Source organism: Rhincodon typus, chromosome 19 (assembly GCF_021869965.1).
Source record: "Rhincodon typus isolate 14 chromosome 19, sRhiTyp1.1, whole genome shotgun sequence".
Classification (NCBI taxonomy): Eukaryota; Metazoa; Chordata; class Chondrichthyes; order Orectolobiformes; family Rhincodontidae; genus Rhincodon; species Rhincodon typus.
Genome location: NC_063350.1, coordinates 22,034,686 through 22,058,699, shown reverse-complemented (window position 1 = coordinate 22,058,699; position 24,014 = coordinate 22,034,686). Strand labels below are relative to the sequence as shown.

Here is a 24,014-nt window from a genome sequence, read left to right as displayed (position 1 = left end):
CCCATTTCTGAAGAAGGGTCTAGGCCCGAAACGTCAGCCTTCCTGCTCCTCTGATGCTGCTTGGCCTGCTGTGTTCATCCAGCTCTACAATTTGTTATCTCAGATTCTCCAGCATCTGCAGTTCCTACTATCTCTGAAACAAGATGAAAGCTGCAAGATTGCCATTGTTGAAACTACAGCCATCTAATGGCACTGTTAAATCCACTCTAAATTTACCAAACCATTGGATTATAAAAGATAACATTGGGTTTTGAAGGAAACAGATGTGGAATGGGTAAATAGATCTTCCCCTGCAACTGCAAAGTCAGATTGATTACAAAAGGACCGATAGCAGAAGCTATTCATGTAATTGATAGGGGAAAGAGATGGTGAAAACACTACTAAGTAAGGATTTCTCTCAATGGGAGATTACACTTTGGGTTACGAGCACAAATTGCTTCCCTTTTGAGGGAAAATGGTTTCTCAGAGTCACAATGTATGTACAACTGGGAATACCTGTTTAACCAGTTGCTGACTGAGGTCTGAGAGTTTGACAGAATGTGCTGACTTGTTTTCTAAAGGTGAAGAAAACAATTGTTAGATTAAACTGCAGATTAGATTAGATGTCATCTGGAAGTTAACGTATGGAGAAAAGAATGAGTCAACCATTGTATTCTTATGCGGCAGAAAGAGCTTTAAACCATAAAAGAATTAAATTACACATATAGAGTGAATGGCAGGGAATAATTGATGTCATTTTTTTATACAACCAGAATGTTCTTCTTTAATTGTCATGTGGAGCTCTATGTGATATGGTAGATGTATGCCTTGCAGAGGACAATATCCAAGTTTAAGATTCATTCACACAATGATACTTCATTTCTCCAGTTTATGAGAACTGAACTAATCATTTACAATATCTGTCTGCTGAATAGTATTAATTTGCTGCTATTATACCATTAATGATTGGCTGTCAAAGATCAATAAAAAAGTTCCCCATCATTACATTTCATGTGCACAAGAATATTACATTTACACAGATATGATCCATAGTATTGTAAAGTTTCATAATTATTTTATGATAATACTGTCAAGTGTGATGTTGCCATATCCCCAGAGAAACCACAGTTGGAATTCTTGAAGCAACACTTTGTAAAGCTGCAACTAACTTTCAAAATGTGTTATATACAAATGAATATAATTGTGGCACTAACACTTCATTAAGTCAACAATATTTTGCTCAGTCCTTTCACTCACATTCAAACATATGTTCTATGTGGTAGAAATTAAATCACAATTTGAATCTATGCAAAGTAGGATGCATTTAATATTTTCTGAAGGAGGGTCCCAACCCGAAACGTCAGCTTTCCGCTCCTCTGATGCTGCCTGGCCTGCTGTGCTCCTCCAGCTCCACACTGTGTTATCTCTGACTCCAGCATCGGCAGTTCTTACTATCTCTACATTTAATATTTGTTCTTTTGCCTTCAGAAGGACACTTTATCAATGAGGCTCTCAGAAAAAAAAGACTAGAACGTGAAAAACTGTGGTTTAAATCCAATTAAAAGCGTAAGCTTCTTTGAGTACAAAAACAAAATGCAAAGGTCACTAACTCTAGCTTGCAATGCAATTTTTAATCAACATCTTTAATTCCATTTGTGGCATGTACAGGTAAAATAAGCTATTGTTAAGCTCAAGAAAATACATTGGGGATTTGTATAGTTTTCTCTTAATCATGATCCGTAAAGCCTATATTTAGAAGGCCAGTAGATTTTACTCAGATTACATTTCTCTTAAATAACATGCTGTCATGTGCACTCTGAAAGTTTGACTGAAAGCGAATCTGAGGAGGAAGATACCCAACACTTCAGTATGTTCAAAGAAACAAAGCGGTGGATATCAGTCACAATATAAAACATCAAGTAGTGGATACATGTAACCCTCTATTGCTAGCAGCAATAAGGTGAAAGAAGCAAGTTGTTATCTTACTGGGGTAATTTCAATATTTTCTCTGCCAGGTTGCGTGGATTATAATCGTATTTAGTTCCATTCAATTAAAGGTAAACTGCTGTCAAACAGTTTAAGCATGCAAATAACACATTAATGAGGCAATCAAGCCCTATCGTTGAGATTATGAAAACAACATTCATAGGGGAATGAAAATGGTGAGCAACAGAAAATTATTTCAATTATTTCAGAAACTCATGTAATAGAGCTACCTGTGAATCAACGTTGATGTACCTAGAATCTGCATTATAAACAGATATTCAGTAACCAGGAGGGGAATCTTGGAAGTGATGAGAGTTTCAGTTGCCAGACAGAGAGTTGACTGGAACCACATCACCATTTTTGGGGAAGGTCCTTCACGTCTTGTCCCAATCAGGCACTAGACAGGCCAGTGGGCCTTCTTCCTGGTACAAAAGACCCATCTATTGAAAGCTGACAGCCAGAGAGTTGGAGTCTCCAGTGAACCAGCAATGCAGGGGAAGTAATGGCCGCAGCCAGCATCCACCAAATGTTTAGCCGAGGTCGGGGATCAATGCTGGATTCCAGGACACAGGTCAGTGAGTGAGGGCTGAAGGATTGCATGGAAGGGGTGGTGGATGTGTTGGGCTATAGAGGGGGGAGGTTGTGGGCTCACGGAGAAGGGATATGAAAGAGTGGAACTTTGTGGGAGGATATGTGGAGGGGGCAGGAAGAGGGGCTGCATGAAGGGGTCTACAGCAAATGAAGGAAGGTAACTTTCAGTCAGGCCAACTTCCTGATGTTAGGTCAAGTGATCAAGTACTGTGTGCCTTCGAGCTAAAGATCCCCAGCCCCTGCTGACCACAGACAAGCCTGTATGGGCCTGTCCTGTTCCCTACACAACAATTCTCACAAGCACAAACTTGTTAATAATGGGAGGCCGTGGTGCAGCGGCAATGTCACTGGACTAGTAATTCAGAGGCGTGAGCTAATGTTGTGGAGGTATGGGTCTGAATCCTGCCACAATGATGGTGAAATTTGAATTCAATGAATAAAATCTGTAATTAAAAGCTAGTCCAATGGTGAACATTGTTGATTGTTGGAAAAATCTCTCTATCTGGTTCACTCATGTCTTTGTTGGAAAGAAATCTCCCAGCCTTACCTGGTCTGACCTACCTGTGACTCCAGGCACACAGCAATATGGTTGACTCTGAACTGCCCTCTGAAATGATCAAGCAAACCATTCAATTATATCAAACCGCTACAGCAACATCAAAAAGGAATGAAACCAGCTCATCCCCCTACACATCAACCCAAGCACTGGAAATGGTAACAGCAAACCCAGCCGTGTCAAACTGTAAAGCTCTTCTTACAAACATCCAGGAGCTGGTGGCAAAGTCAGGAGAGCTGTCTCATGGAATAGTGAAGCAAATACCTGAAATCATTATACCCTTGGAATTATTGCTTACAGACAACGTGCCAGAAATCCTGCCTGGGCACGTTTGATCTCATTGGCTGGACAGACCCACCATAGGAGACAGAACAATTATATGGAGTTGTGTGACAGTTGCTCTGGAAGCCTTCAACTGATTCTGCACCCCATAAAACCTCAAGCTATTGGGTCAAACATGAGCAAGGAAATCCCCTGTTTGTTATGACTTACCACCCCTGCAGCTGATGAATGAATATTCCTCAATGTTGAACACCAACCGGAAGAAACATTGAGGAAGACACAATCACAGAATGTACTCTTAGTGACGAACACTGATGTCTGGACCCACAAAGCAGCTGTGTGTTAAACAAAGGCTTGATACGTTGGTTTGAAAAGTAATTAATGTCTTGAAAAGCTCAAGTAATTCAAAATCTATTAGATATTATAGACTTTGAATGGACTAGAGAATTTAAAGCTACTGTAGGTGCCTTTACACATGCAAAAATATGTGCTCAGATCAATATAACAGGCAATCCCTTAGCCATAAGAAATTCCAATTTATCTTCTTCATCAAAATAATCACATTACCCTCAGTTTGCACAAGTACAACAAGACAAACATCAAAAGGTATAGGTGATTAGAAAGTAGATGCCAGCGGAAATTAATGAACTTAGCCCCTGGTAACAGCCTCTCAGTAGATTAAATGCATCCCCTGACCAACTGTACAAGAAGCAGAAAAGAACTCAAACTGGTGGTGCTCCCAGAAAGGGAAACTTGGTAGGCAGGCCAAATTAACCATGTGAGAGGTTAGTTTTTTTTGTCTGAGTTTGAAACTCCATTTGTAAATTCTCAGAAGTTTGACACAGGGTCAAAGTTTCCAATGGCAGGCCTCAGGAAGGACTTTGTGTGCAGTTTCATGTCACATATACTCATTGAAAGAATCTCACCAGGATTAAGTGCACTTATCAGGTTAAGTCATCTGCGAATGAAAAATGGATGCCTACAGATTCATGATGGAATATTATTGGTGTGCAGCAGGCAAGATGGTCAACTTGCAGAGGTTGGAGACAGTAGGTTTTTCCCTCTCTAGGGAGCATTGTTAAGTATTTTCTAATCAAGTTGTTCAGAGATGTTATTACACACCTCTGGAGCAGGTGGGCTTGAATCCAGAATCAGGTGGCAATAAACAAACAGCAATGGGGTGGGACATTCCGGCTGAGGGAGGGAGAGTGGCAGCAGTCTAAACAGCACAAGGCAGCAAGGCAGGGCTCTCTGGGGTAGATTGGGGCTTGTGGGGGCAGGGATGAGGGGAGGAGAGAAAAAGAGAGAGAGAGAGAGAGAGACAGAGAGAAAGAGAGAGAAAGGATGCAGCAATGAGCACAGAAGGCAAAGACCTAATGTTAAGGAAAAGATAATCTTAAGGAGCTTTTCCACTTCATCTTAAGGGTTAGGCAGTATTGTTTGTTGGTCAGGATTGGGGTAGAGGTTTCCATGCAGGGATGGGTGGAGAGAGTTGATCCGAAAGTGCAGCATTTGGTGGTAAATGGTGGAATCTGGATATTGAATTCTGGCAACCAGGCAGTAGGGGGAGCAGCAATTGTGACAGGTGGAGCTGTGGCTTGCTGTAGGATGGCAGATCTAGAGTCAGGGTCGACTATGAGATGGCCCCATGGGAGAGAGAGGGAAATGGAAACAAAAAGAAATGGCACGTTTATTGAGAAGATTTGGTGTGAAGGTTGGCATGGGGATGGTAATCAGTGAAGGCTCAGGGAGGTGGGAAGGATAATAGTTTACTACCCAAATTCATGTGATGAGGCACAAAGGTAACAGGGGGTAGAGGAATGGTTACATTGGTGGGCCAGGATAATGGGGGGATGTTAGTGGATAACAATAGGAAGGTAGAAGGTGGGTGAGTGAGCTTGAAAGGTCACATACACCATTTTACACAGTTGGTCTTCCAAACAAAGTAGCATAGGTTAAAAATGACTGTAGGTAGAATAAGGATCATACTGTCATAGGGTTATACAGCCCATACAACATGCAAATAGACCCTTCAGTCCAACTCGTCTGTGCTGACCAGATATCCTAAACTGATCTATTACCATTTGCCAGAATTTGGCCCATATTCCTATAAACGCTACAGGGAAAATTACTGCTCAAGTCCTGAGACTCCAGTGTTACTGCTGGAATCTCATGCATGATAGAGGTAGTGTCACAGGTGATGGATGGAAGGTTGAGGGTTATTGGTAGGGTGGGGCATGGGGTAAAATGGGTGAGAGACAGGGTCCCTGACAGCTGGTCATGGCTGATAAAGGGAGTGCCTTGTTAAGTGGCAAGGCAGGTAAGTTGGACTGAGGTTTGAGGCTGACAGAGGAAAGTTCAATGGTGATGGAGGGAGGGAGCACTTTCATAACTCTCCTTTCCAGATTTACTGCTTATGTGTCCATGGACATGGCTGCATTAAGAGATCTTGACTGTGATCCTTCAGGATGATACTATTTATGAGGGAGTACATGGAAGTTTGGGTGTATCAGCAACAGGGGATAGCCACAGAAGATCTGGCTAATTGCACAACTGCAGAACTGTCAAAGTCGAGCCAACGAGATGTACGATGACATGCCTGTCTCAAAGAGGGCAACAACAGAGCAGAATACTGGACAGTTATAGACAAGGTTCCAATGTTTGGACCACTCAGGCAGACAGCGGCAGCACTCATCAGAATGAATGTCCAGGTCCACTGTAATCTGCTGAGGCCCTGCACAAACTCACTCAGCAAAAGGCTGAGGAATTTGCCGAGGGGAACATTGGCTCTCAGTTCTCAGCAGGTGTGATTTCCCCAATAAAACTGATGAGAATTCTCCACTGATTCTCCAACCAGTGGGCAAGACTCTAGTCAGGCCCATTAAATCCTGCCTGGTGTTCCTCTTACAGCCTCTACCAGCAGTCACCCCTTCTTTCATTATCCCTCCACCAAATTATTCACAATTACTGTCTCATCCATTTTGTTTTATGCACTGAACAGATGAATAATTTCACTTGACACTTCTTGTTCTGTTCCATTTTGGATGTCCATTGGTCTTACCAATGGATGAATTGTAGGTTTTATTGGGATTCATTAGTGTAAGCGAAGTCAAGCACAAATTGAGTCACACAGCCACTTAATACAGCTATTGTAATCAGAATATTATCAAAGCTCTCCGCAACTATTTAATTGCTCCACTTTGTTTTAGTTTGGTCCTCAGGTTTGCATTGCTTTTGTTCATGTGCAATACTTATATTTGAATTTAGGTATGACCTTCTTGCAGATGAAATCAGGAACTTAGAATATATTTAATCACAAAATGTGGGCATTTGCTGTTCAAAGGAAAGAAATGAATAACGCATTTGAAGCTGGAAAGAGAATTCTCTGAAAGTTAGAGTTCAGACAGAAACTTTGCTGATCAAATGCAGTAACAGCAAATCACTCTTCCCTTCAAATTTCAACTGTTGCTTCATGTCAATATGACTTTGGTATATAGAAAAAATTCAAAAGGCAAATTGTAGCATCAGAAATCCTGATTACAATTTTTCATATCATCTTAATTATCACTAGAAAGTGCTTTAATTATGGCATTTTTTTTCAAAAATGCTGCATAGAATGTACAATCTTTTATAATCATCACAAATTGGCCATTCACTTTCTCAGACTCTCACAAAAGAGAAAAGGAACAACAGGGCAATAGGAAGGTTTTCAAATTGTCAGCAGCCGTTGAGAAAATTGTGGTGTCATCTTGCAGATCGATCTCTCAATCCTCAATTCCTTAATTCAGCTGTTTTTTGGTCGTCATACTGCAGACTTTGACAGCCAAGCAAAAGAAGAAATAAAGACTTGTACTTAAATAATATGTTTCATGACTTCCAGATATCCTGATGTGCTTTTCAGCTACTTTTACAGTGCAGGCTTTGTTGTAATAGAAGAGAATAAATAGCCAATGTGCACACCACAGTGAGGCAATGACCACATTTTCTGTTTTGGTCTTGTTTGAGGGAAAGAATTTGGCTCAATACTGGCAAGCACTCCCTGGCTTTTCTTCAGAATAGTTCTATTCAATTTCAGAGGGCAGGCAGCATCTTGGCTTAGCACGGCATCTGAATAGTATCACCTCCAACTACAGTGCTTCCTTGGTACTGCACTGAAGTACAACAAATTTGTTAGACCCTCAGACAGCACCTTCCAAACCAACAATCATCTCGTGGGGCAAGGGCAGCAGATACATGGGAACACCATCACCGGCAAGTTCCCATCCAAGTCACTCACTATCCTGATTTGGAAATACATCACCCTTCCTTCACCGTTGTTATGGCAAAATCCTGGAATTCCTTCCCTAACAGCATTGTGGGTCTACCAAAGCATGTTGACTGCAGTGGTGCAAGAAGACAATCACCACCACCTTCTCAACAATGACTATAAATAGGCAATAAATGCTGGCCTAGCCAGTATACCTATGTCCAATGAGTCAATAAAATAAAAGAACATGGCAGGCTGGCTCTTTGTACTCCAGCCTGTGGGTTGGGTCTTGAATCAACAACCATCTCATTCATACCATGTGTGGTACTCACTAAGCTCAAGTTAATAATTCAAATACAAGTATTGGGATGGCAGTTTTTGTTAAGTGTCTAGCAGTTTTGACAAAGATTGGTTGTTTAATCCCTGTATGCCTATATAATATATAAAATACCCTTGCACAATAATGGTCTTTTTCATTCCAGCAAAGACCACATAAGAATATTAAATGTCCCAGTTAAAGGATTTCCTAAAAATTGAGTTCACATCACAAAGGAATCTTAGCTCCTCGAAACTGCTTTGTGCTCACATATTTGATAATAATCTGGTTATGGTAATCTTTGAACAACTTGGCCAATTGGAACACTAGAACTCAACTCTACTGCAGCTAAAACATACCATCTAATTGTTAATTATTCAACGATGAACTAATGTAATAACGTAACCACCTAATCATGTCCCACATGACAAATACTTGTAATTCAAACACTTCAAACTGCAAAAGACGGTACAGTACATCTGCATACTGATTAACAAATGTTGCAATGCTTAAGAGTAAATGACAATAATTGCCTCATGTAGTTATACTACAGCAAGTACTTAATCATTTTTCCAATATTTCAGATAGATTCAAAGTATGTTCCCATTATTAGGTTAACTTTTCAGTCTTACTGACCCCTAAATAATTTATTAAAATACATTTTGGCTACATAGACAAGAGGCAACAAAAACAGCCATCTTTTATCCTGAGAGTATTATCTCATAAGCCACAAATAAAGTTACAAATGGTTGCTGCAATATGATATTCAGTACAGTCTGTGCTACATGGATTCTAGCAGGCACTGTTTTGAAGCTTTGAGGGTATTCATAATGTTCAAAAAACACGCTCTAATCACATCAATATCACAAGCAATATTTTTGTTTGGCTATGTTCTTGGACAGTTCATGTTAATATTATTGTGGTATTCATGCTATGTACTTAAATATTTTAAGAAGGTAGCCTAGACCCTAACTTTTTCTTATTTTAAAGGGAGGTGGGAAATGCCATGTTCCAGATGAGATGCAAATGGTCAAACCACTCGACGTCAAGCAAAACACAATTTATTGAAACATTATGGTTAAAATACAAACAAAAGAAAGAGGAATTTAGAATACCTTAACTATTGGAAAACTTAACAGCATAATAGATGCAGTAACTATTACTAACTAACTGTTCCAATACAGTAACATCCCATAAGCACACCCCTTGGTAAAAAGCAAATTCAGGCACAGATTCTTACTTGCAGTTCTCCAATTCAGGAGGAAAAAACATCAAGAGATATTTCAGAGAAAGTAGCAGCTATAAATCATTCACTGAAGCTTCCAATGCTTCTGATATCTCAGGCAGCTTCTGACGCTGCTGGAGAAACCAAAACCCAGACATCTGGATTTGTGAGAGCTGAGCACACCCATTCAGGCTGCTTCCATTGTTCTGACTTTTAAAAAATAACTAAAAGCCTCACAAGTTGTTTACTTAAGTCATCTTCAAGTAGCCAGGTCATCACCTCTGCCTTACAACCTCTCCTCAAAAAGAAGAACAGGACAAAATAACCTTCTAAAGTGACAGCATCATTATAATCTGGCCTGTGGAAACAGACCTCCAAGCACAAGCTGGCCAGCAGAGTGAAGTACCAAGGGTGTAAGAGCAGCCTACCCTGCTTCAGATGTTTGCTGATTAGCTGACATCCAAACTTATTTACAGGGAGGGTGCTGCACCTCGTATGTAATGCCTTATACGGCAAGGAGACGCCTGGTATTCAAAATGTAATAGCTGATGCAATGTCTTATTTATATTCAAATTGCTTCAAAATGTTTTCATCAATTGCTACCATGGAAGTTAGTGGTATTGTATGGTTTATGGAAAACTGGACAAGGAACAAGGAGACAGTTTCTTATCCTGTAAACCATGCATTAACCCCTTATCAAAAAACGTAAATGTACACAAGCTGCAAATTTACAAGAAACAACCAGTGACCTTAGCTTCCAAGTCAGTTGGTAGGCCTGACAGCAGAAGTTCTTTTTCAAGGTTACATCCATTGCGTATTTTCTTCCCACAAATGCAAAAAACCCTGAGCAAATTTTGGGGAATCCAGATTATTTCTAATTAGGCAACATAGAAATAAGCAAAAATATAAGGTGATATAATGCCATCACAGCAGTTAAGAAATTAACTTTGCTTTTACAAATCAACTCCATTTCAAAACGTGATGGATTAAATCTGCATAACTGCTGACATTCAATTGCTTTATAATAACAATACCAAGTTACAATATATTGAAAATATAACTCAGAATGCTAGCAGTAACATGCAACCATCTTAGTGTTAATTATTTTAAAAAATCTTTGAACAGCCAAAATTGATGATGAATCATTTAAGACTCGTTAGTATATGTTAATTGAGTCAGCTCCATTAACTCAGGGATAGTACAACATTTCCCAAGAATCCTGTGTCAGAATTTGAAAGGAAGTTCTTCATTTTATGGAGTTCCTTTAGCTTAAACTGGAATTGTCATCTTCAGAGAATAAATAGCTGCCATTACTGTTAATTCAGATGAGCAGCTATTGAACTGGGTCAAGGGAAGAATGGGAATGTTAAATGACAGGAACTACAGTATCATGAACATTTAGTTAAGTATGATATAGACACAGGTCTCATGTCATTTATCTCAGAATAATTTCAGTGCTACAAATTTGAAATCCAAGAGAATGATGATAGTATCAAACCCCGAAAGACTCTGCAACTAAAATGTCCATTATTGATGTCCTAAATGGGCTAGTCTCAGAACAAAAAGACCGACTACCATTCTGTTATTTTGTCATCAGCAAAACACAATAGGAATTACTGGCAATAGACAAAACAGTGATGGTGAGAGAATCTTACATAAAGCAGTGAAGGATTTCATAATTCAATTTTTATTGAAAACTGTCGCTTACCATTAGAAAGTACTTGAACTAAAAAAGAACTATAAATATATACTATGTAGTGCAACCAACATAGGCAATATTTTATCATGAGTGCAGTTATCCCTTCTATGTATGTATCTTCTATGTATGTGGGTTCTTTAGGGGCTTATGTAGTCATGAGTGTGCAAGGGTAGCCATCTTCTGGTTTTCGGAGAAGAGACTTGTAGAGTTAACAGGAAGTAGTTTGTTGCATCTTTGCAACTCTTTACAGATTAGAATAGGCTCTACATTACTGCAAAGATTGTTGGGAAGATCCAGCCTTAAGTCTGTCGCTCACAAGACCATGCCCACCAAGTCCTCAAGGCATCACAGTGGATAGTGCTTACTTTACTCAACCAAGTATTAACCTTTTCAGACCCTTCAAGACCCATATAAACAATATGTTCCTTGATTCATATTTAATGATGATGCAAACTCAATTAACTTGAAGTCTACTGTGATTTTTTTTTTTACTCATGCTTGTGTTGATCTGTTTACAAGGTCAGTGCTGAGGGCATTGGAAGCAATATTCATTCTGATTCAAAGGTATTTCTAAGGTAAATTTTCAAATTGATCTATTTCAAAGATCTGGGTGACTGACAAAGTCATACCACACCAGAACATGAGCAGCACTGACAGATGTCCAAAGGTACACAAGTATATCAATGACATGAACAGTCAACAAACTGAAAAGCAATTTTTGGAAGATGACCAAGCCTTAAACTCTCACACCAAGTTGACAATCCCAAGATGAGCCGGTATCATGCTATCACATGACCCCAAAAAGCAGGTCAACACATCCTGAAAGCTAAAATTGATACTAGAGCTAGTGCCAACATGTTACCACTATTCATCCTAAAAGAAATGATACCAAAAAGTAGCACTCCAATGGTGCACCCCATAAAAGACCATCTCACAGCGTATAATGGATCCTTAGTTCAGTGCAGTGTGTAATTTAACACTATCGTGTGATTATAAGTTCAGCTTGGATTCCTAAAACGTCTACCAGGTAGACACCAATGGTCAAGGACTGGCAGACATACCGGTATGCAATGATCTCAGCATTGTGACCATTGATAGGATTCAAACCACACCCATGGTGGTGAGAATGAAACAGCGACAGCACTTTCCTCTTTAATGACAGAGGAGAATGGAACACGTACACCACACCCACAAGCCAGGAAAGAACTATCCCAGCTACATGTCAGATATAGAGTACGAGTCAGAAATCAAGTCACACATACCAGCAAAGATTTCTGAAATACACAATCAGTCTAGGTTGTATGAAACAATTACTAATCACGGTGCCACTCTGGGAAAACGGAAGCCAGCTCAGAACAATGTATGACATGCCATCATGCACGCAAAGATTAAGGAAGGAAATTCCAATGATAATGATAAGGCTGGGTGACCGCAGCTCACACCACAACAACCAAGATGTCAATCAACAGCAACAAAGAATAAAATACAGCCTTCCAGATGGGTATATGATCAGCAGATAAGTACAAGTTGTCAAACCTCCAAAGAAGTGTTATACTAAAACTGAATTATTCATCCTGTTAAGTCTGTTTTCACATGTCTGTATAACTGTTGAAGTGACCACATGTGTCTCCGTACAATGATGTAAACCTGTTTGGGATTTATCTTCTTTGGAAAAATGGTGATGTGGTGTTATGTCTCACAGCAGATGCGTGATACAGCTTTAAGAGACATGCCTATGATGTCATCTTCACCATATTATGGCATGTGACCTAATGGTATAAAGTTCTTAGTCGCTACCTTACTGAGCTTTGTCCTGTCTCAGAAAGGCATGCTAAAGGCAGCATGCTACAGCACATTCAAATGACATAGCTTGAGCCCAGAGATGCAAGTGCTTGTGATTGTAAACAGAAGTATGTAAATATCAGGTTCTTTAAATAAAGTCCATTGTATTCTTCAGCAGTATTTGAGTCATGTTTCTCTTTCACATTATGGAAACTAACATAAGTATCAGCAGTACATCATGCCAAATAATGTCATGGTAGTATATTATCTCAGAGGCCAGTCTGGCAATGTTGGCACAAAGGCACTGAACAATTCTCATAAGGTGGGGCAGCATGCCAGTTGAAATGGAAGGAGTAAGGGAAGCTCTTGGGGGGAAAAAGTAGAAAATATGTGGTAAAGTTTATGAATTTTTGTTTATACCACAAGATGTAGAAAGCTGCATTTGATAGCTAATAGATGCTTCCAGAAATTTAGCAAGCCTCAAAAATGCCTCTGCGATCACAACTTATCCCAAATCACATCATTTGATTTTAAATGATGCATCCATATATTGGGACCAAAACTGAAACCAGAATCAGTGCAAAAGCTTTTTAGTCGGGATTCTTTCCAAGGTAAACAAGACCCTTTTTGGATGGGTATGCCTGGCTGTTTTGGCATTCTTTTCGTAAATGTCACTTAGATAGTGTGCCAGAAATCAAACTCTGCTATTGCCAGAGTTGTCACAGACGTCAAAGATTTTTATAGAAATATTCAAAATCCCCCAACTTACCTGTCTTTTGGATACAGGTTGATAGAAAGCACGGATCAGGTTTCTGTATTTAACAAGCATAGCTACTTATTACAAATAATTTAATTCTAGCAACTTTGAATCATCAACATATACCCACAAATTAAAACTCAAACCCCTTATGAAACCCCTCCTACATACAGACAGATAAAACAATCGAGTATTATACGTTGAAGGGAAATATTGGGAAGACAGTGCAATGGTCCTCGTCCACAGGATTTGCTGAGATAATTCTTTTGGCCATTAGGACATCCTATTCTTCAATCTTCCTTCTCAAGGTATTTTTACTTGCTTGCAGGAGGCACAGAGCAACTGGCTCACACTTATAAAGTCTCTGACTTATTGGTTAAAAGCCACAGCTTATAACAACTGATGAAGGGAAATAAACTGATTTACTTCAGGTTGAGAAATTTTGCCCTGCAGAGAGAAGGACAGCTGAGGTTTGATGCCTTCTGACCAAGCATCCACATCCATGGACTGTTCAGCTACGTAGAAGTCAATCACATATTTGTTGGCAGACAGAATGTCTTTGTCCTTGATAACTGTCATCACTCCAGAGACTAAGCTGCTACTTGTTACTGGTCAAATCCCCTGGTTCCAGCTCTTCTTTCGTGATCTCTCCCACTGCTTGAACAAACACCAGTGTAAACATCACTTACAATGAGTGCCAGGTAAAAGGTGCAGCAATCCCTTCCACAATCTTTGGTTTTTAAAACAGTCCTTTGCCCATTTCAGTCCACAATTGAAAACACAAAACATAAGGTATGGTCTTTATATCTTACAGTTTCTTTTATACAGTCTCTAGTATATCTCTGTCCATATTCTGGTGAACAGAACTGCATACAGTACTCCAAGTATGGTCTAATCAAAACTGGATACAGCTTCTTAGAATTTCTTTACTTTTTTATTACATTGTTCCAGAGACAAAGACTAGGGCCTTCATTTTCACATTTACGGAAAGCTTCTCCTTTGCAAAAATGGAGAGGGAGACCAAAATTAAAAGTCTTGCTCCAGGACAATGTACATACCATTTCCATTGTGAATGGGAATGGAAGCAGGTCATAATTCACAAATTCACAGTTCATTGAGGCAGCTGTCCACATAAATCAGCAACTGCCTGTATCCACGTCTGATTGTGGTTAACCAGGTGTGCAAAAAATGACATGTGCAGATTAGACTTAGTACAAGAAGGCCTGCAGTTTGCAGATATCTTTGAATAGCCAGGGTACCCTTTTGGAAAGTTAATGGATTTGTCCTGGGATGCCTTTGTTGGAGCGCAGGTACCCTTTGGAGCAGTCAGGTGCCCATTGGGATATGTAAGGTGCATTTTGAGATTGTTAAAAGTTGGCTTGATTCTTTGCAAAAAGTGCACCAAATTGTAACCGCGAAGCTCATTAGAAGTGTTGAAAGCAATTATCAAAGCTCTCAAGAGAAACCCTCAAACATATCAAGAAGAACTAAGAGGAACTGTCAAGGGAAACTGACAATGGTAGCTGTCAAGTATTTAAAACTCCTGCCCTTAGGAAATTTGAAAAACAATGTTCTGGTGTGTTTAAAAAAAAGTCTCCTAATTCACTTTGCTTTGCAGGCTACCATTACACATATTGGGATAAAATAAATGATTTCACAATATTTTCATCATCTCAGTCAGGTGCACAGCTTTTCTAATCACCTTTCAGCTCCAAGTATTTATAGACTCTTTGAAGTGGGACTATGAATTCCAATGCTTAAATTCCAATGCAATTAGGTAGTTGATTAAAACAGCTTTCAATAAACAGAAGTCACATGACACTGGATTATAGGCCAGTAGGTTTATTTGAAAACTACAAGCCTTCAGAATGCTGCTCCTTCATCAGGTGAAGTTTTTTCACGATTTCAAATAAACCTGTTGGCCCATAACCCTGTGTCATGTGACTTCTGATCCTCTTCACCTCGGTCCAACACCGGCACCTCCACATACAAGGGACTTATGTATTTGAAAGAATGTAAATGTATTGAATGAGTTTATGTTAATGAATACTTTTTAAAATGAAATCTACACAAGATACTTTGAAATTTGTTTTATATAAATTGAGCATGGCCCCTGAGGTCTGCCCATTGGAGACAATGGGTCAGTTGTCATGGTAAATGCAAGGGAAAAGATTGGTGGTAGGTAACACAAGTTGGTAACAGTTGCCACTAAGTTGGTATACGGACCAAAAACTGTCATAGGTATGCGCAGTGAGGCATGGGTTGATATGGAGATTACCAGGGTATAATGCGCATAAATGTGACAATGGAGAGTCTGTATGTTGGTGAGGGAATGTGAAGACTGAGAGCTGGAGGGATATTTTATGTTTCAACTTTTTAAAAACTTTCAACACAATGCTGGAACATTGAGACATGTCTTCCATCCACCTCTCTTCCACACTCAGCAGCCTTCACATTCATTTCAGAGTCACTTGACTCAATTCCCAGCAAATCCAGCCACGCCAAAATAAAAATTACAACTTCCAGGGCACCTTCTCCTGGGTTGCGTTTCCAGAGCTAGAAAATGTCAGGATTCTGCACTCCTGACTAGGAGGGAAAAGCCAGCCATAATGCTCAGTGCAATTTAATTATAATGTTATAAATTGGTACTACAATTTTTTATGATTTGCATATGCTCAGATTCCCTTCACTCTTCTACTCCATTTAGTTAGTTATTTTCCAAGCAATATATGGTCTCCTTATTTCTCCAAAACACAATATTTCACTCTTAACTATGCTAATTTGCCATCTTGCAAGCTTATTAACGTCTTCTTGAAATTTATTGCTATCCTCCTCAGCTTTGAATAATCCTCCCAATGTGCTAGACCATTCCATAAACTTGGAAATCATGTTTTGATTCAAATGCCTAAATTGCTAATGCAAATTGTGGACAATTATGCAACTTACATTAATCCTCGTGATACCCACATTTCATGTTTTGCTATGGTGAAAAGTTACATTGTATTGCTATTCTGTTTATTGTCTTGAAGCCAACAAACTATCCATGCTGTTAACTTCCCCCTAAATTTGCATGTTCTCACAATATTCTACTTATGAAAGTGGAAGGCCTTTTGGAAATCCAGGTATGTTCCATCCACTACGTCTACTCTCTCCATTACCTCTTCAAAGAATTCAAAAGGGTCGGTCAAGCAAGACCTGAAACCATGCTGACTATTCAACATTTTATTTTAGTTTCTAGAAGTTTTCTATTTTCTCAAGAATTCAATTAGTTTTGTACTATTGAAATTGAATTGACGGTCTATAGTTCACTGTGCATGTTCTATCTCATCTTTTCAACACAGATATAATTAGCTGTCTTTTATTGGAATTACAACATTCCCTGACAATTAATTAATTAATTTACATTGTTTATTTGCTGAAATTATGCAAGATATTTTTTGATTTATATTATTTTACATTTTCCCATTTGCATTTTTGATGCAAGCACAGCACTTAATTTTACACTTGCTCAAGTAAATCAATGTAAATCATTGATGTCTTAACATTATTCTCAATAACATAGAAATCTTTCTGCTGAATTAGAGAATGCTATCAAAATAAAACTTAGAGATCCAGAAAATGCATTGAGGTTGTCACGAAGGGCAAATTACTGAATATCCTTGTAGTACATAAGAAACATTTCCTTTATCAATCAGCCCTATTAATTAAACACAACCTATCCTGATACAACATGGCAGTTAGTGCTCAAGAATTAAAGGTCAACAAATTATCTCGAACTAAAGGTTTGCACTAAGCAACATTAAAGAACCAAACAAACTCACCAGTGTGGTGACCTTCTATTCAGCATTATTTACACTGAGCAATATTAGTGTCCATACTATTAAGCATTTGTTATACTCATTTGCTTTTTGTGGACTTAAATATACATGAAACTATCACAAAAAAGGACTATAGGCTTTTATTCCTACCTTTCTAGTTTACCGGATGTGCTCTGGAGATCGACAGCCTAAGGCAGTCCCGCCAACAGCGTATACCCAATTGTTTTCTTTTGAAGCAATGTACGCTACAAAATACTGCAATGATAGTAATACATCACAAGCTTACCTGTACAATGCTTAAAACCACAAGTGACCCTGTGTATATGGACTTGCCCAAAGATCAGACTGAAACAGTTAATCAATCTGCTCTGACTGAATCTCCTCTTCCTGAGCTAGCTAGCTGTTTCATGGAGACAAACTCTCTTATACCCCTTTCCATGCATTCAGCCTTGACATTGTCTAGTCTTTAGCAATTGATCAGTTGACCAACAGTAAATATCATAAGTGTGTAGCACCTACCATGGTCATTTGACTTTCACTCATTAGAACAGCTGCTTGCTTTCTTTGGAAGGAGGCTTCTCCCTCAGTTTTAACAAACCTTGACTCCAGGTCGGCCTGCTCATGGCTGCTCATGTAAGCTATTTCCTTGAAATTTTTGTGCTGTCCAATCAGCTGAATGATATTCATACACCCTTTGGTCCACTGCACTTTGTTTTGCTAATAAATGTTAAATATCCGGTGACCTGCATCTGGTTATGACAGGACTCGACCCAGACATACTGTGTCACCAGTTCAGCACACCACCTGTTGACTACTGCACTTAATTTAAACACACACCTCCCTTCAGCAAACAATTAAGCCACCATCTGACTGACTGACCTTGCAATAGGGCAAGCTTCACAAGTTTCTTTTCACATATTTCAGCTGAGCCAGCAAATGTAGGGTTACTCCCAACAGGACTTTCATAGAAGTGTGCTAATATGCCTAGAACACTTATTTTAGGATTTAATGTTGTCCTTTAAATTCTGGAAACTGAGTTCAAATGTAATCCAGACTCTTGGGGTGAAAGGTTTCCCAATGAGTACTGTATTTGTAATGAATTTGGATATACTCAACAATGTTGTTCGTAGTCAACAACAAAAATAAAAGTTGCTGGAATAACTCAGCAGGTCTGGCAGCATCTGTGAAGAGAAATCAGAGTCAACGTTTTGGTTCCAGTGACCCTTCCTCAGAACTCATTCATGGTGACCGCCTTACAACACAGAAGTATACATATGACATTAATTGGAAATCTCACAGAGGCTGCACAATTGTTGATGTGCGAAATGGAGAAATATCACACTGGTAGGTTAGAGTACAGTTGACAAAGTTTAAGTCTGCATCTGTTTTACTCTCTCTGGCTTGTGATTTGCTGAGGCTATCACTAGGAGCTAGATTTTATTCCAGCACAACACTGAAAGTACATGGCATGGTGGAAGAAAAAGCTTAGGTAATCCAGGTCATGCTACACCCAACCCCATCCAGCAGTCTCCCCTCTCATTATCACAGGTAGGTGTGGGGGTGACATTTGCTGCCGTATACAGCGTTATCATTTGTAAATGATGGGTGAGTAGCTCTCCTTGTCCTCACGTTCCAGAATCAAATTGTTGAGTCCTATTTTTTTCCTCCTCTTGTAAAATGCTGGACCTGATCTCCTGACCCAAGAGTCAGTGTAGCTGTACAAAGTCCTCCGAAACAAAAAGGAACATCTAGCTTAAGGCATTTAAAATGCAAAGAATTCCAGTTACCAATACCACTGTCAACTTGATAATCATTAAAAACAAGAACAATTGCTCGGAACAATTTCAACCTTCAACTTCCTTAGAAAAATATCTGCTGGAGAACAATGGAAAATGGGTTCTAGTAAATGGACTGCAACAATTTTGCAAACCACAGTTCACATATTCATGATAATTCTAATGAATCTTTATGTTCAGTGTGAAAAGATTGGTTAGCTACTATTACAGGCAAATATTGTACTCTTTATCCTTCTGTATGCTAATACAACAATGGATCAGTTAAATTCTTCAGCAATAGTGAAATCTACCAAAAGGCCAATCAATTTTGGATAATCCTGCCGAACATTATTTTTTTCCTCTGGGAGCATACAGTTTAATACTTGAATAAATTATATCATTATCAGGTAGTTTTATTAAATTATATGTACAAGTTGACAAAGGACACATCACTTCCCAGGCTTACAAAGAAGATAATTATGGAGATAATACAGTTATTGATAAAATCATACAAATGAAGACAGCATTTTATGTAATTTTTTTTCAAAATCATTTTCCACTTTTGCCATACAAATTTATTTCTGGTCCACAATGAAATGTTTATGTTTCCATCACCTACCTGCACATTTGGTTCTTGTTGTAAGAGGTGGACCTGGAGGTCCTGTCCCACCATCCCCAGGTCGTGTCAGTAGGATTCTAATTTCATATTCCACATCCGGATCAAGATGCCATAATTTGTAGGTAGGAGAATCCACAATGTGTGTTTCAGCCCAATTTCCTGTGGTGGTCCGGTACTCTACTTCCTTTAGGATGATAGGACCATCTCCTATTATGGAATTTGCATTGGGTTTGATCCACAAGTAGGTTGCACCTACGGCCAAAAGCTCAGGTGGAGCAATGGGTGTGGGTGGATCTGGAATATAAAAAGAAGGTAGTTGGCTCAGTAGCTGTTAAACAGGTGTGAAATGTGAGCAAATCATTATATTCTAGATTGCAAAGAAATGCAATTATTCTTTTCTCAAGGCGTCTTCTGCAGTTTGGATTGTGAAGAGTGTACATATAATGATCAATGTGTCACATTGTACCAGGCTGAATAGAGAGACAGAGAGAGAAATAAACTGGAAGAGCAATCAATCTCTGGCCATATTGAAAAATACTGGCAACATTCGTTTTTCTCCCTTATGTTATGTACTTGTTGATCTGTTGCACTGCACCAGTATCAAATGTTTAACTTAAGAGTACAGTACACCATTTCTCAGAAATCTATATTATGCCATTTAAAATGTAGTCAAGTTGTTGTTTTCAATTGCTGCAACCTGAAAAGAACAATCTATTGGTGAGCAGAACTGCAAACGTCTTCATAAGAGCTATGCATGCTTCAGGACAGAGCAGGTGGCATTATAGATACAGCTATCCACTTATGGAAGTCTCTGAAATAGTATTGCCAAATCCTACATTTATAAGGAAGAGTGAAGACACAGAATACATAAATCAGAAGTAGCAGGAACCACTTTCAGTTGTTTTGCAATACTCTGAAGTTTTGACATTATGCAGTAAACAGGAAACAGTAATATTTTGCGGAGCAAGCTTATACTACAAGATAATTAACATGAATAATGGTGTAGTAGTACAAAATATAAACAAAGCTAAAAGGAGACAAGAAATAAGAACTTATACAATTCAAAGCAAAGTGACAAATCTGATCCAAAATAAGCTGAGAGAGAGGACCCAGACTGGGATGATTCTGAGACTGGAGATCTGTTTCCAGGAGGGTTCCATAGGTCTGGTTCTTGGGTCCTTGTTATTTGTGATGCATATTAATGATTTTGACTTAGAGTCATAGAGATGTACAGCATGGAAACCGACTTTTGGTCCAAGTTCTTCATGCTGACCAGATATCCTAAATTAATCTAGTCCCATTTGGCCCATAACCATCCAAACCCTTCCCATTCATATATCTATCCAGATGCCTTGAATTAAATGCATGATCAAGAAACACAAGAATTAATAGGGTCATAAATAGTGAGGACAATAGACGTGAACCACAGGAGGTTATACATGGACTGGTCAACAGGGCAGAGCAGTGATGGGGTGACACAGTGGTTAGCACTGCTGCCTCACGGTGCCAGGGACCCAGGTTCAATTCCAGCCTTGGGCAATTGTCTGTGTGGAGTTTGCACATTCTCCCTGTGCCTGAGTGGGTTTCCTCCAGGTGCTTCCATTTCCTCCTACAGTCCAAAGATGTGCAGGTTAGGTGGATTGGCCATGCTAAATTGCCCCTTACAGTCCAGGAATGTTTAGGTTAGGTAGGTTAGTCATGGGAAATGCAACGTTACAGGAATAGGATTGGGGTGAGACTGGGTGAGATGTTCTTCAGAGAGTCAGTATGGACCTGTTGGGATAAATGGCCTGTTACCATACTGCAGGGATCCTATGAAATAAAATTCAACTCAGAAAAGTGGGAGGTAATGCACTGAGGGCTAACAAGGCAAGGAAATTCACTATGAATAGCAACTCCCTGGAAAATATTGAAGATCATAGAGGCCATGGAGTGCATATTCACAGATCCTTGAATGTAGCAGGGCAAAAAAGTAAGGAGCTTAAAAAGACATTTGAAATAGTTTCCTTTGTTAGTTCAGGCATTATACACAAGTACAGGAAGGTTATGCTTGAACTGTATATAATGCTTGTTAGATCACAACAGGAATATTACCTGCAGTTCTGGTCACCACATTGTGGGATAGGTGTAATTGCACTAGGGAGGGTGCAGAGGAGATTCACCAGGGTGCTGCCTGGGCTGGAGGGTCTGCGCTATGAGGAAAGATTGTAGAGGGCGCAGCTGTTTTCTTTGAAGTGGCAAAGGTTGAGAATGGACTTAATAGAGGTGGATAAGATTATGAAGGGCATAAATAAGGTGGATAGGAAGTTACTTTTTTCCCATTATTAGAGGGGTTAAGAACAAGAGGACATAGATTTAAGGTAAAAGACAGCAGGTAAGGAAAAACTTCCAGCCAGAGGGTAGTGGAGGTCTGGGAGTCTGCCTGAAAAGGTGTTTGAGGCAAACATTCTCATAACTTTTAACCAGTATGTAAATATTCACTTGCATTGTCACAGCCTCCAGGGTTATGGATCAAGTGCTGAAAAATAAGATTAGAGCAGTCAGATTTTTGTTAACTGGCATGGACATGATGGGCCAAATGGTCCCCTCCTGTGATGTAACTGTCTCTGAGTCTATCTGGCACTCATCAGGACAAGCATGCAATAAACAGACTTGAAAAATGAGACACAAGTTTTTACAACATGAGAAGAGGTCCTGGCTGCTTAGACCATTATGACATGAAGAGGCACCAGGTACAGTTAAATATCAGTATTAGTTCTCGGTACTGACAGACAGGCTATGATTAGTCAGGGTGTTGCAGTGAGAATGCTGCAGAGATTGGCAGTGTCTGTGGCCTCTTTCCCAATTCTGCTGCTTGCCAAGCCTCACACCATTTGTAAAGGACCATTGTGCACCCGATAAAGCAATGTCCGCCTAGAGCTGCTCTGCATGGCTCCCGACATTTGACCTGAACATGGCAAACAAGGAGAAATTGACACCTGCTTTACTGGCAGAGACCCGAGGAGGTCCTGCTCGACAGGGTGATGCAGAGGAAAACCATCCTCTTCCCTGAAGATGGGCAGTGGAGGTCACAACACCAGATCATGCCAGTCTTGACTGAGATTGCCACCTGGGTCAGTGTAGATTCAGCTGTCCAGATGCTTGTACAGCAATGTAGGGAGAAGGGCAATCACATTCTGGACAGCGGCCATGTAAATGTCATCATCTTCTCTTTGAGAAGTCTCACTCAGCATTTCACTGCTAATGCACCTTCCTCCCTCCCAGCTAATGGTGTACCACTCTCACTATTGCCTACAATGTCTTTCCTTACTCACTCTCACTCACTCCAGCCAAGGACAACATGACCTGCCCTATTCATGGTCTTACCCAGGAGAGCTCCCACCAGCACCAAACATAACAACGGTGCCACTCACTTACTTCACCATGCCCCTCTCCCATTCCAGGAGGAAAACAACCAGTAGGGCAGAAGGAGACAAGACAGTGCACACCATCTGTCTCCTCATCCTTATGTCGACAGGATCCTGACTTTGACTGCCCTGATTGGCTGATTGACTGTGCCCAAGCCTCTGGACTGGTATTAGAGACTGCCCTTGATTTATTGTACCAGGATCCCATGACTTGACTGAGGACTCCTGGCAACCATGACAAGCTTCCTGGCTCTGTGTCTGTGTGAAACATCAATACTGCAGTTATATCAGCCTGGCATCTCTGGCTGAGGGGTAAGTGAAAAAAGGCAAAGCATAAATGCTGAGTATTCACATGATTGAGAGCTAAGTGAGCAAGGTGAACAGCCCTGAGATGCAGCCTGGTCTAGTCCATGAGCTGGATGCAGCCCAAAGTGCAGCAATGAAGATCAGAAGTATACTGTAAGTGGATAAGAGACGTACCATGAGTCCTTTTGAGGCTGTAACATGTCAGATGTTCATGCCTATGAACATAGAATGCACCGTTACCTCACAGCACCCGGAACCTGGGATCAATTCCACCCTCAGGTAACTGTGGCTTTTGAAAATTCTCCCTTTGTCTGCATGGTTGCCTCCAGGAGCTCTGCTTCCTCCCTCAGTCCAAAGATGTGCAGGTTAGATGAATTGGCCAGGCTAAATTGCCCCTAGTGTCCAGGGATAGTGTAATTTAGGTGGGTTTGCCATGGTAAAAATGCAGAGTTACGGGGTCGAGGGTAGGAGTTGGGATGCTCTTTGGAGGGTTGGTGCGGACTTGATGGGCCAAATGGCCTGATCCCACACTGTACTGATTCTACATGATTCTATGATATGATCTGGGATGTATTAATTGAAGGATGATGGAAACAGATTCAACAATAATGTACAAAATTTGCAAATTCTCTGTGGTAAGGCTTTTTTTAATTTGATTAACTCCAAATAT

At 39.9% G+C, this 24,014-nt stretch overlaps 1 protein-coding gene across 1 annotated transcript in view; it reads right to left on the bottom strand.

Annotated features, from left to right (window-relative positions):
- ptprt (protein tyrosine phosphatase receptor type T) overlaps positions 1-24,014 on the bottom strand; it is a 928,020-nt gene that overhangs the window by 585,678 nt on the left and 318,328 nt on the right. Inside the window, exon 7 of the mRNA XM_048608556.1 lies at positions 19,632-19,925. Coding sequence (XP_048464513.1) covers positions 19,632-19,925 — 294 coding nt within the window. The remainder of the gene's footprint in view (positions 1-19,631; positions 19,926-24,014) is intronic.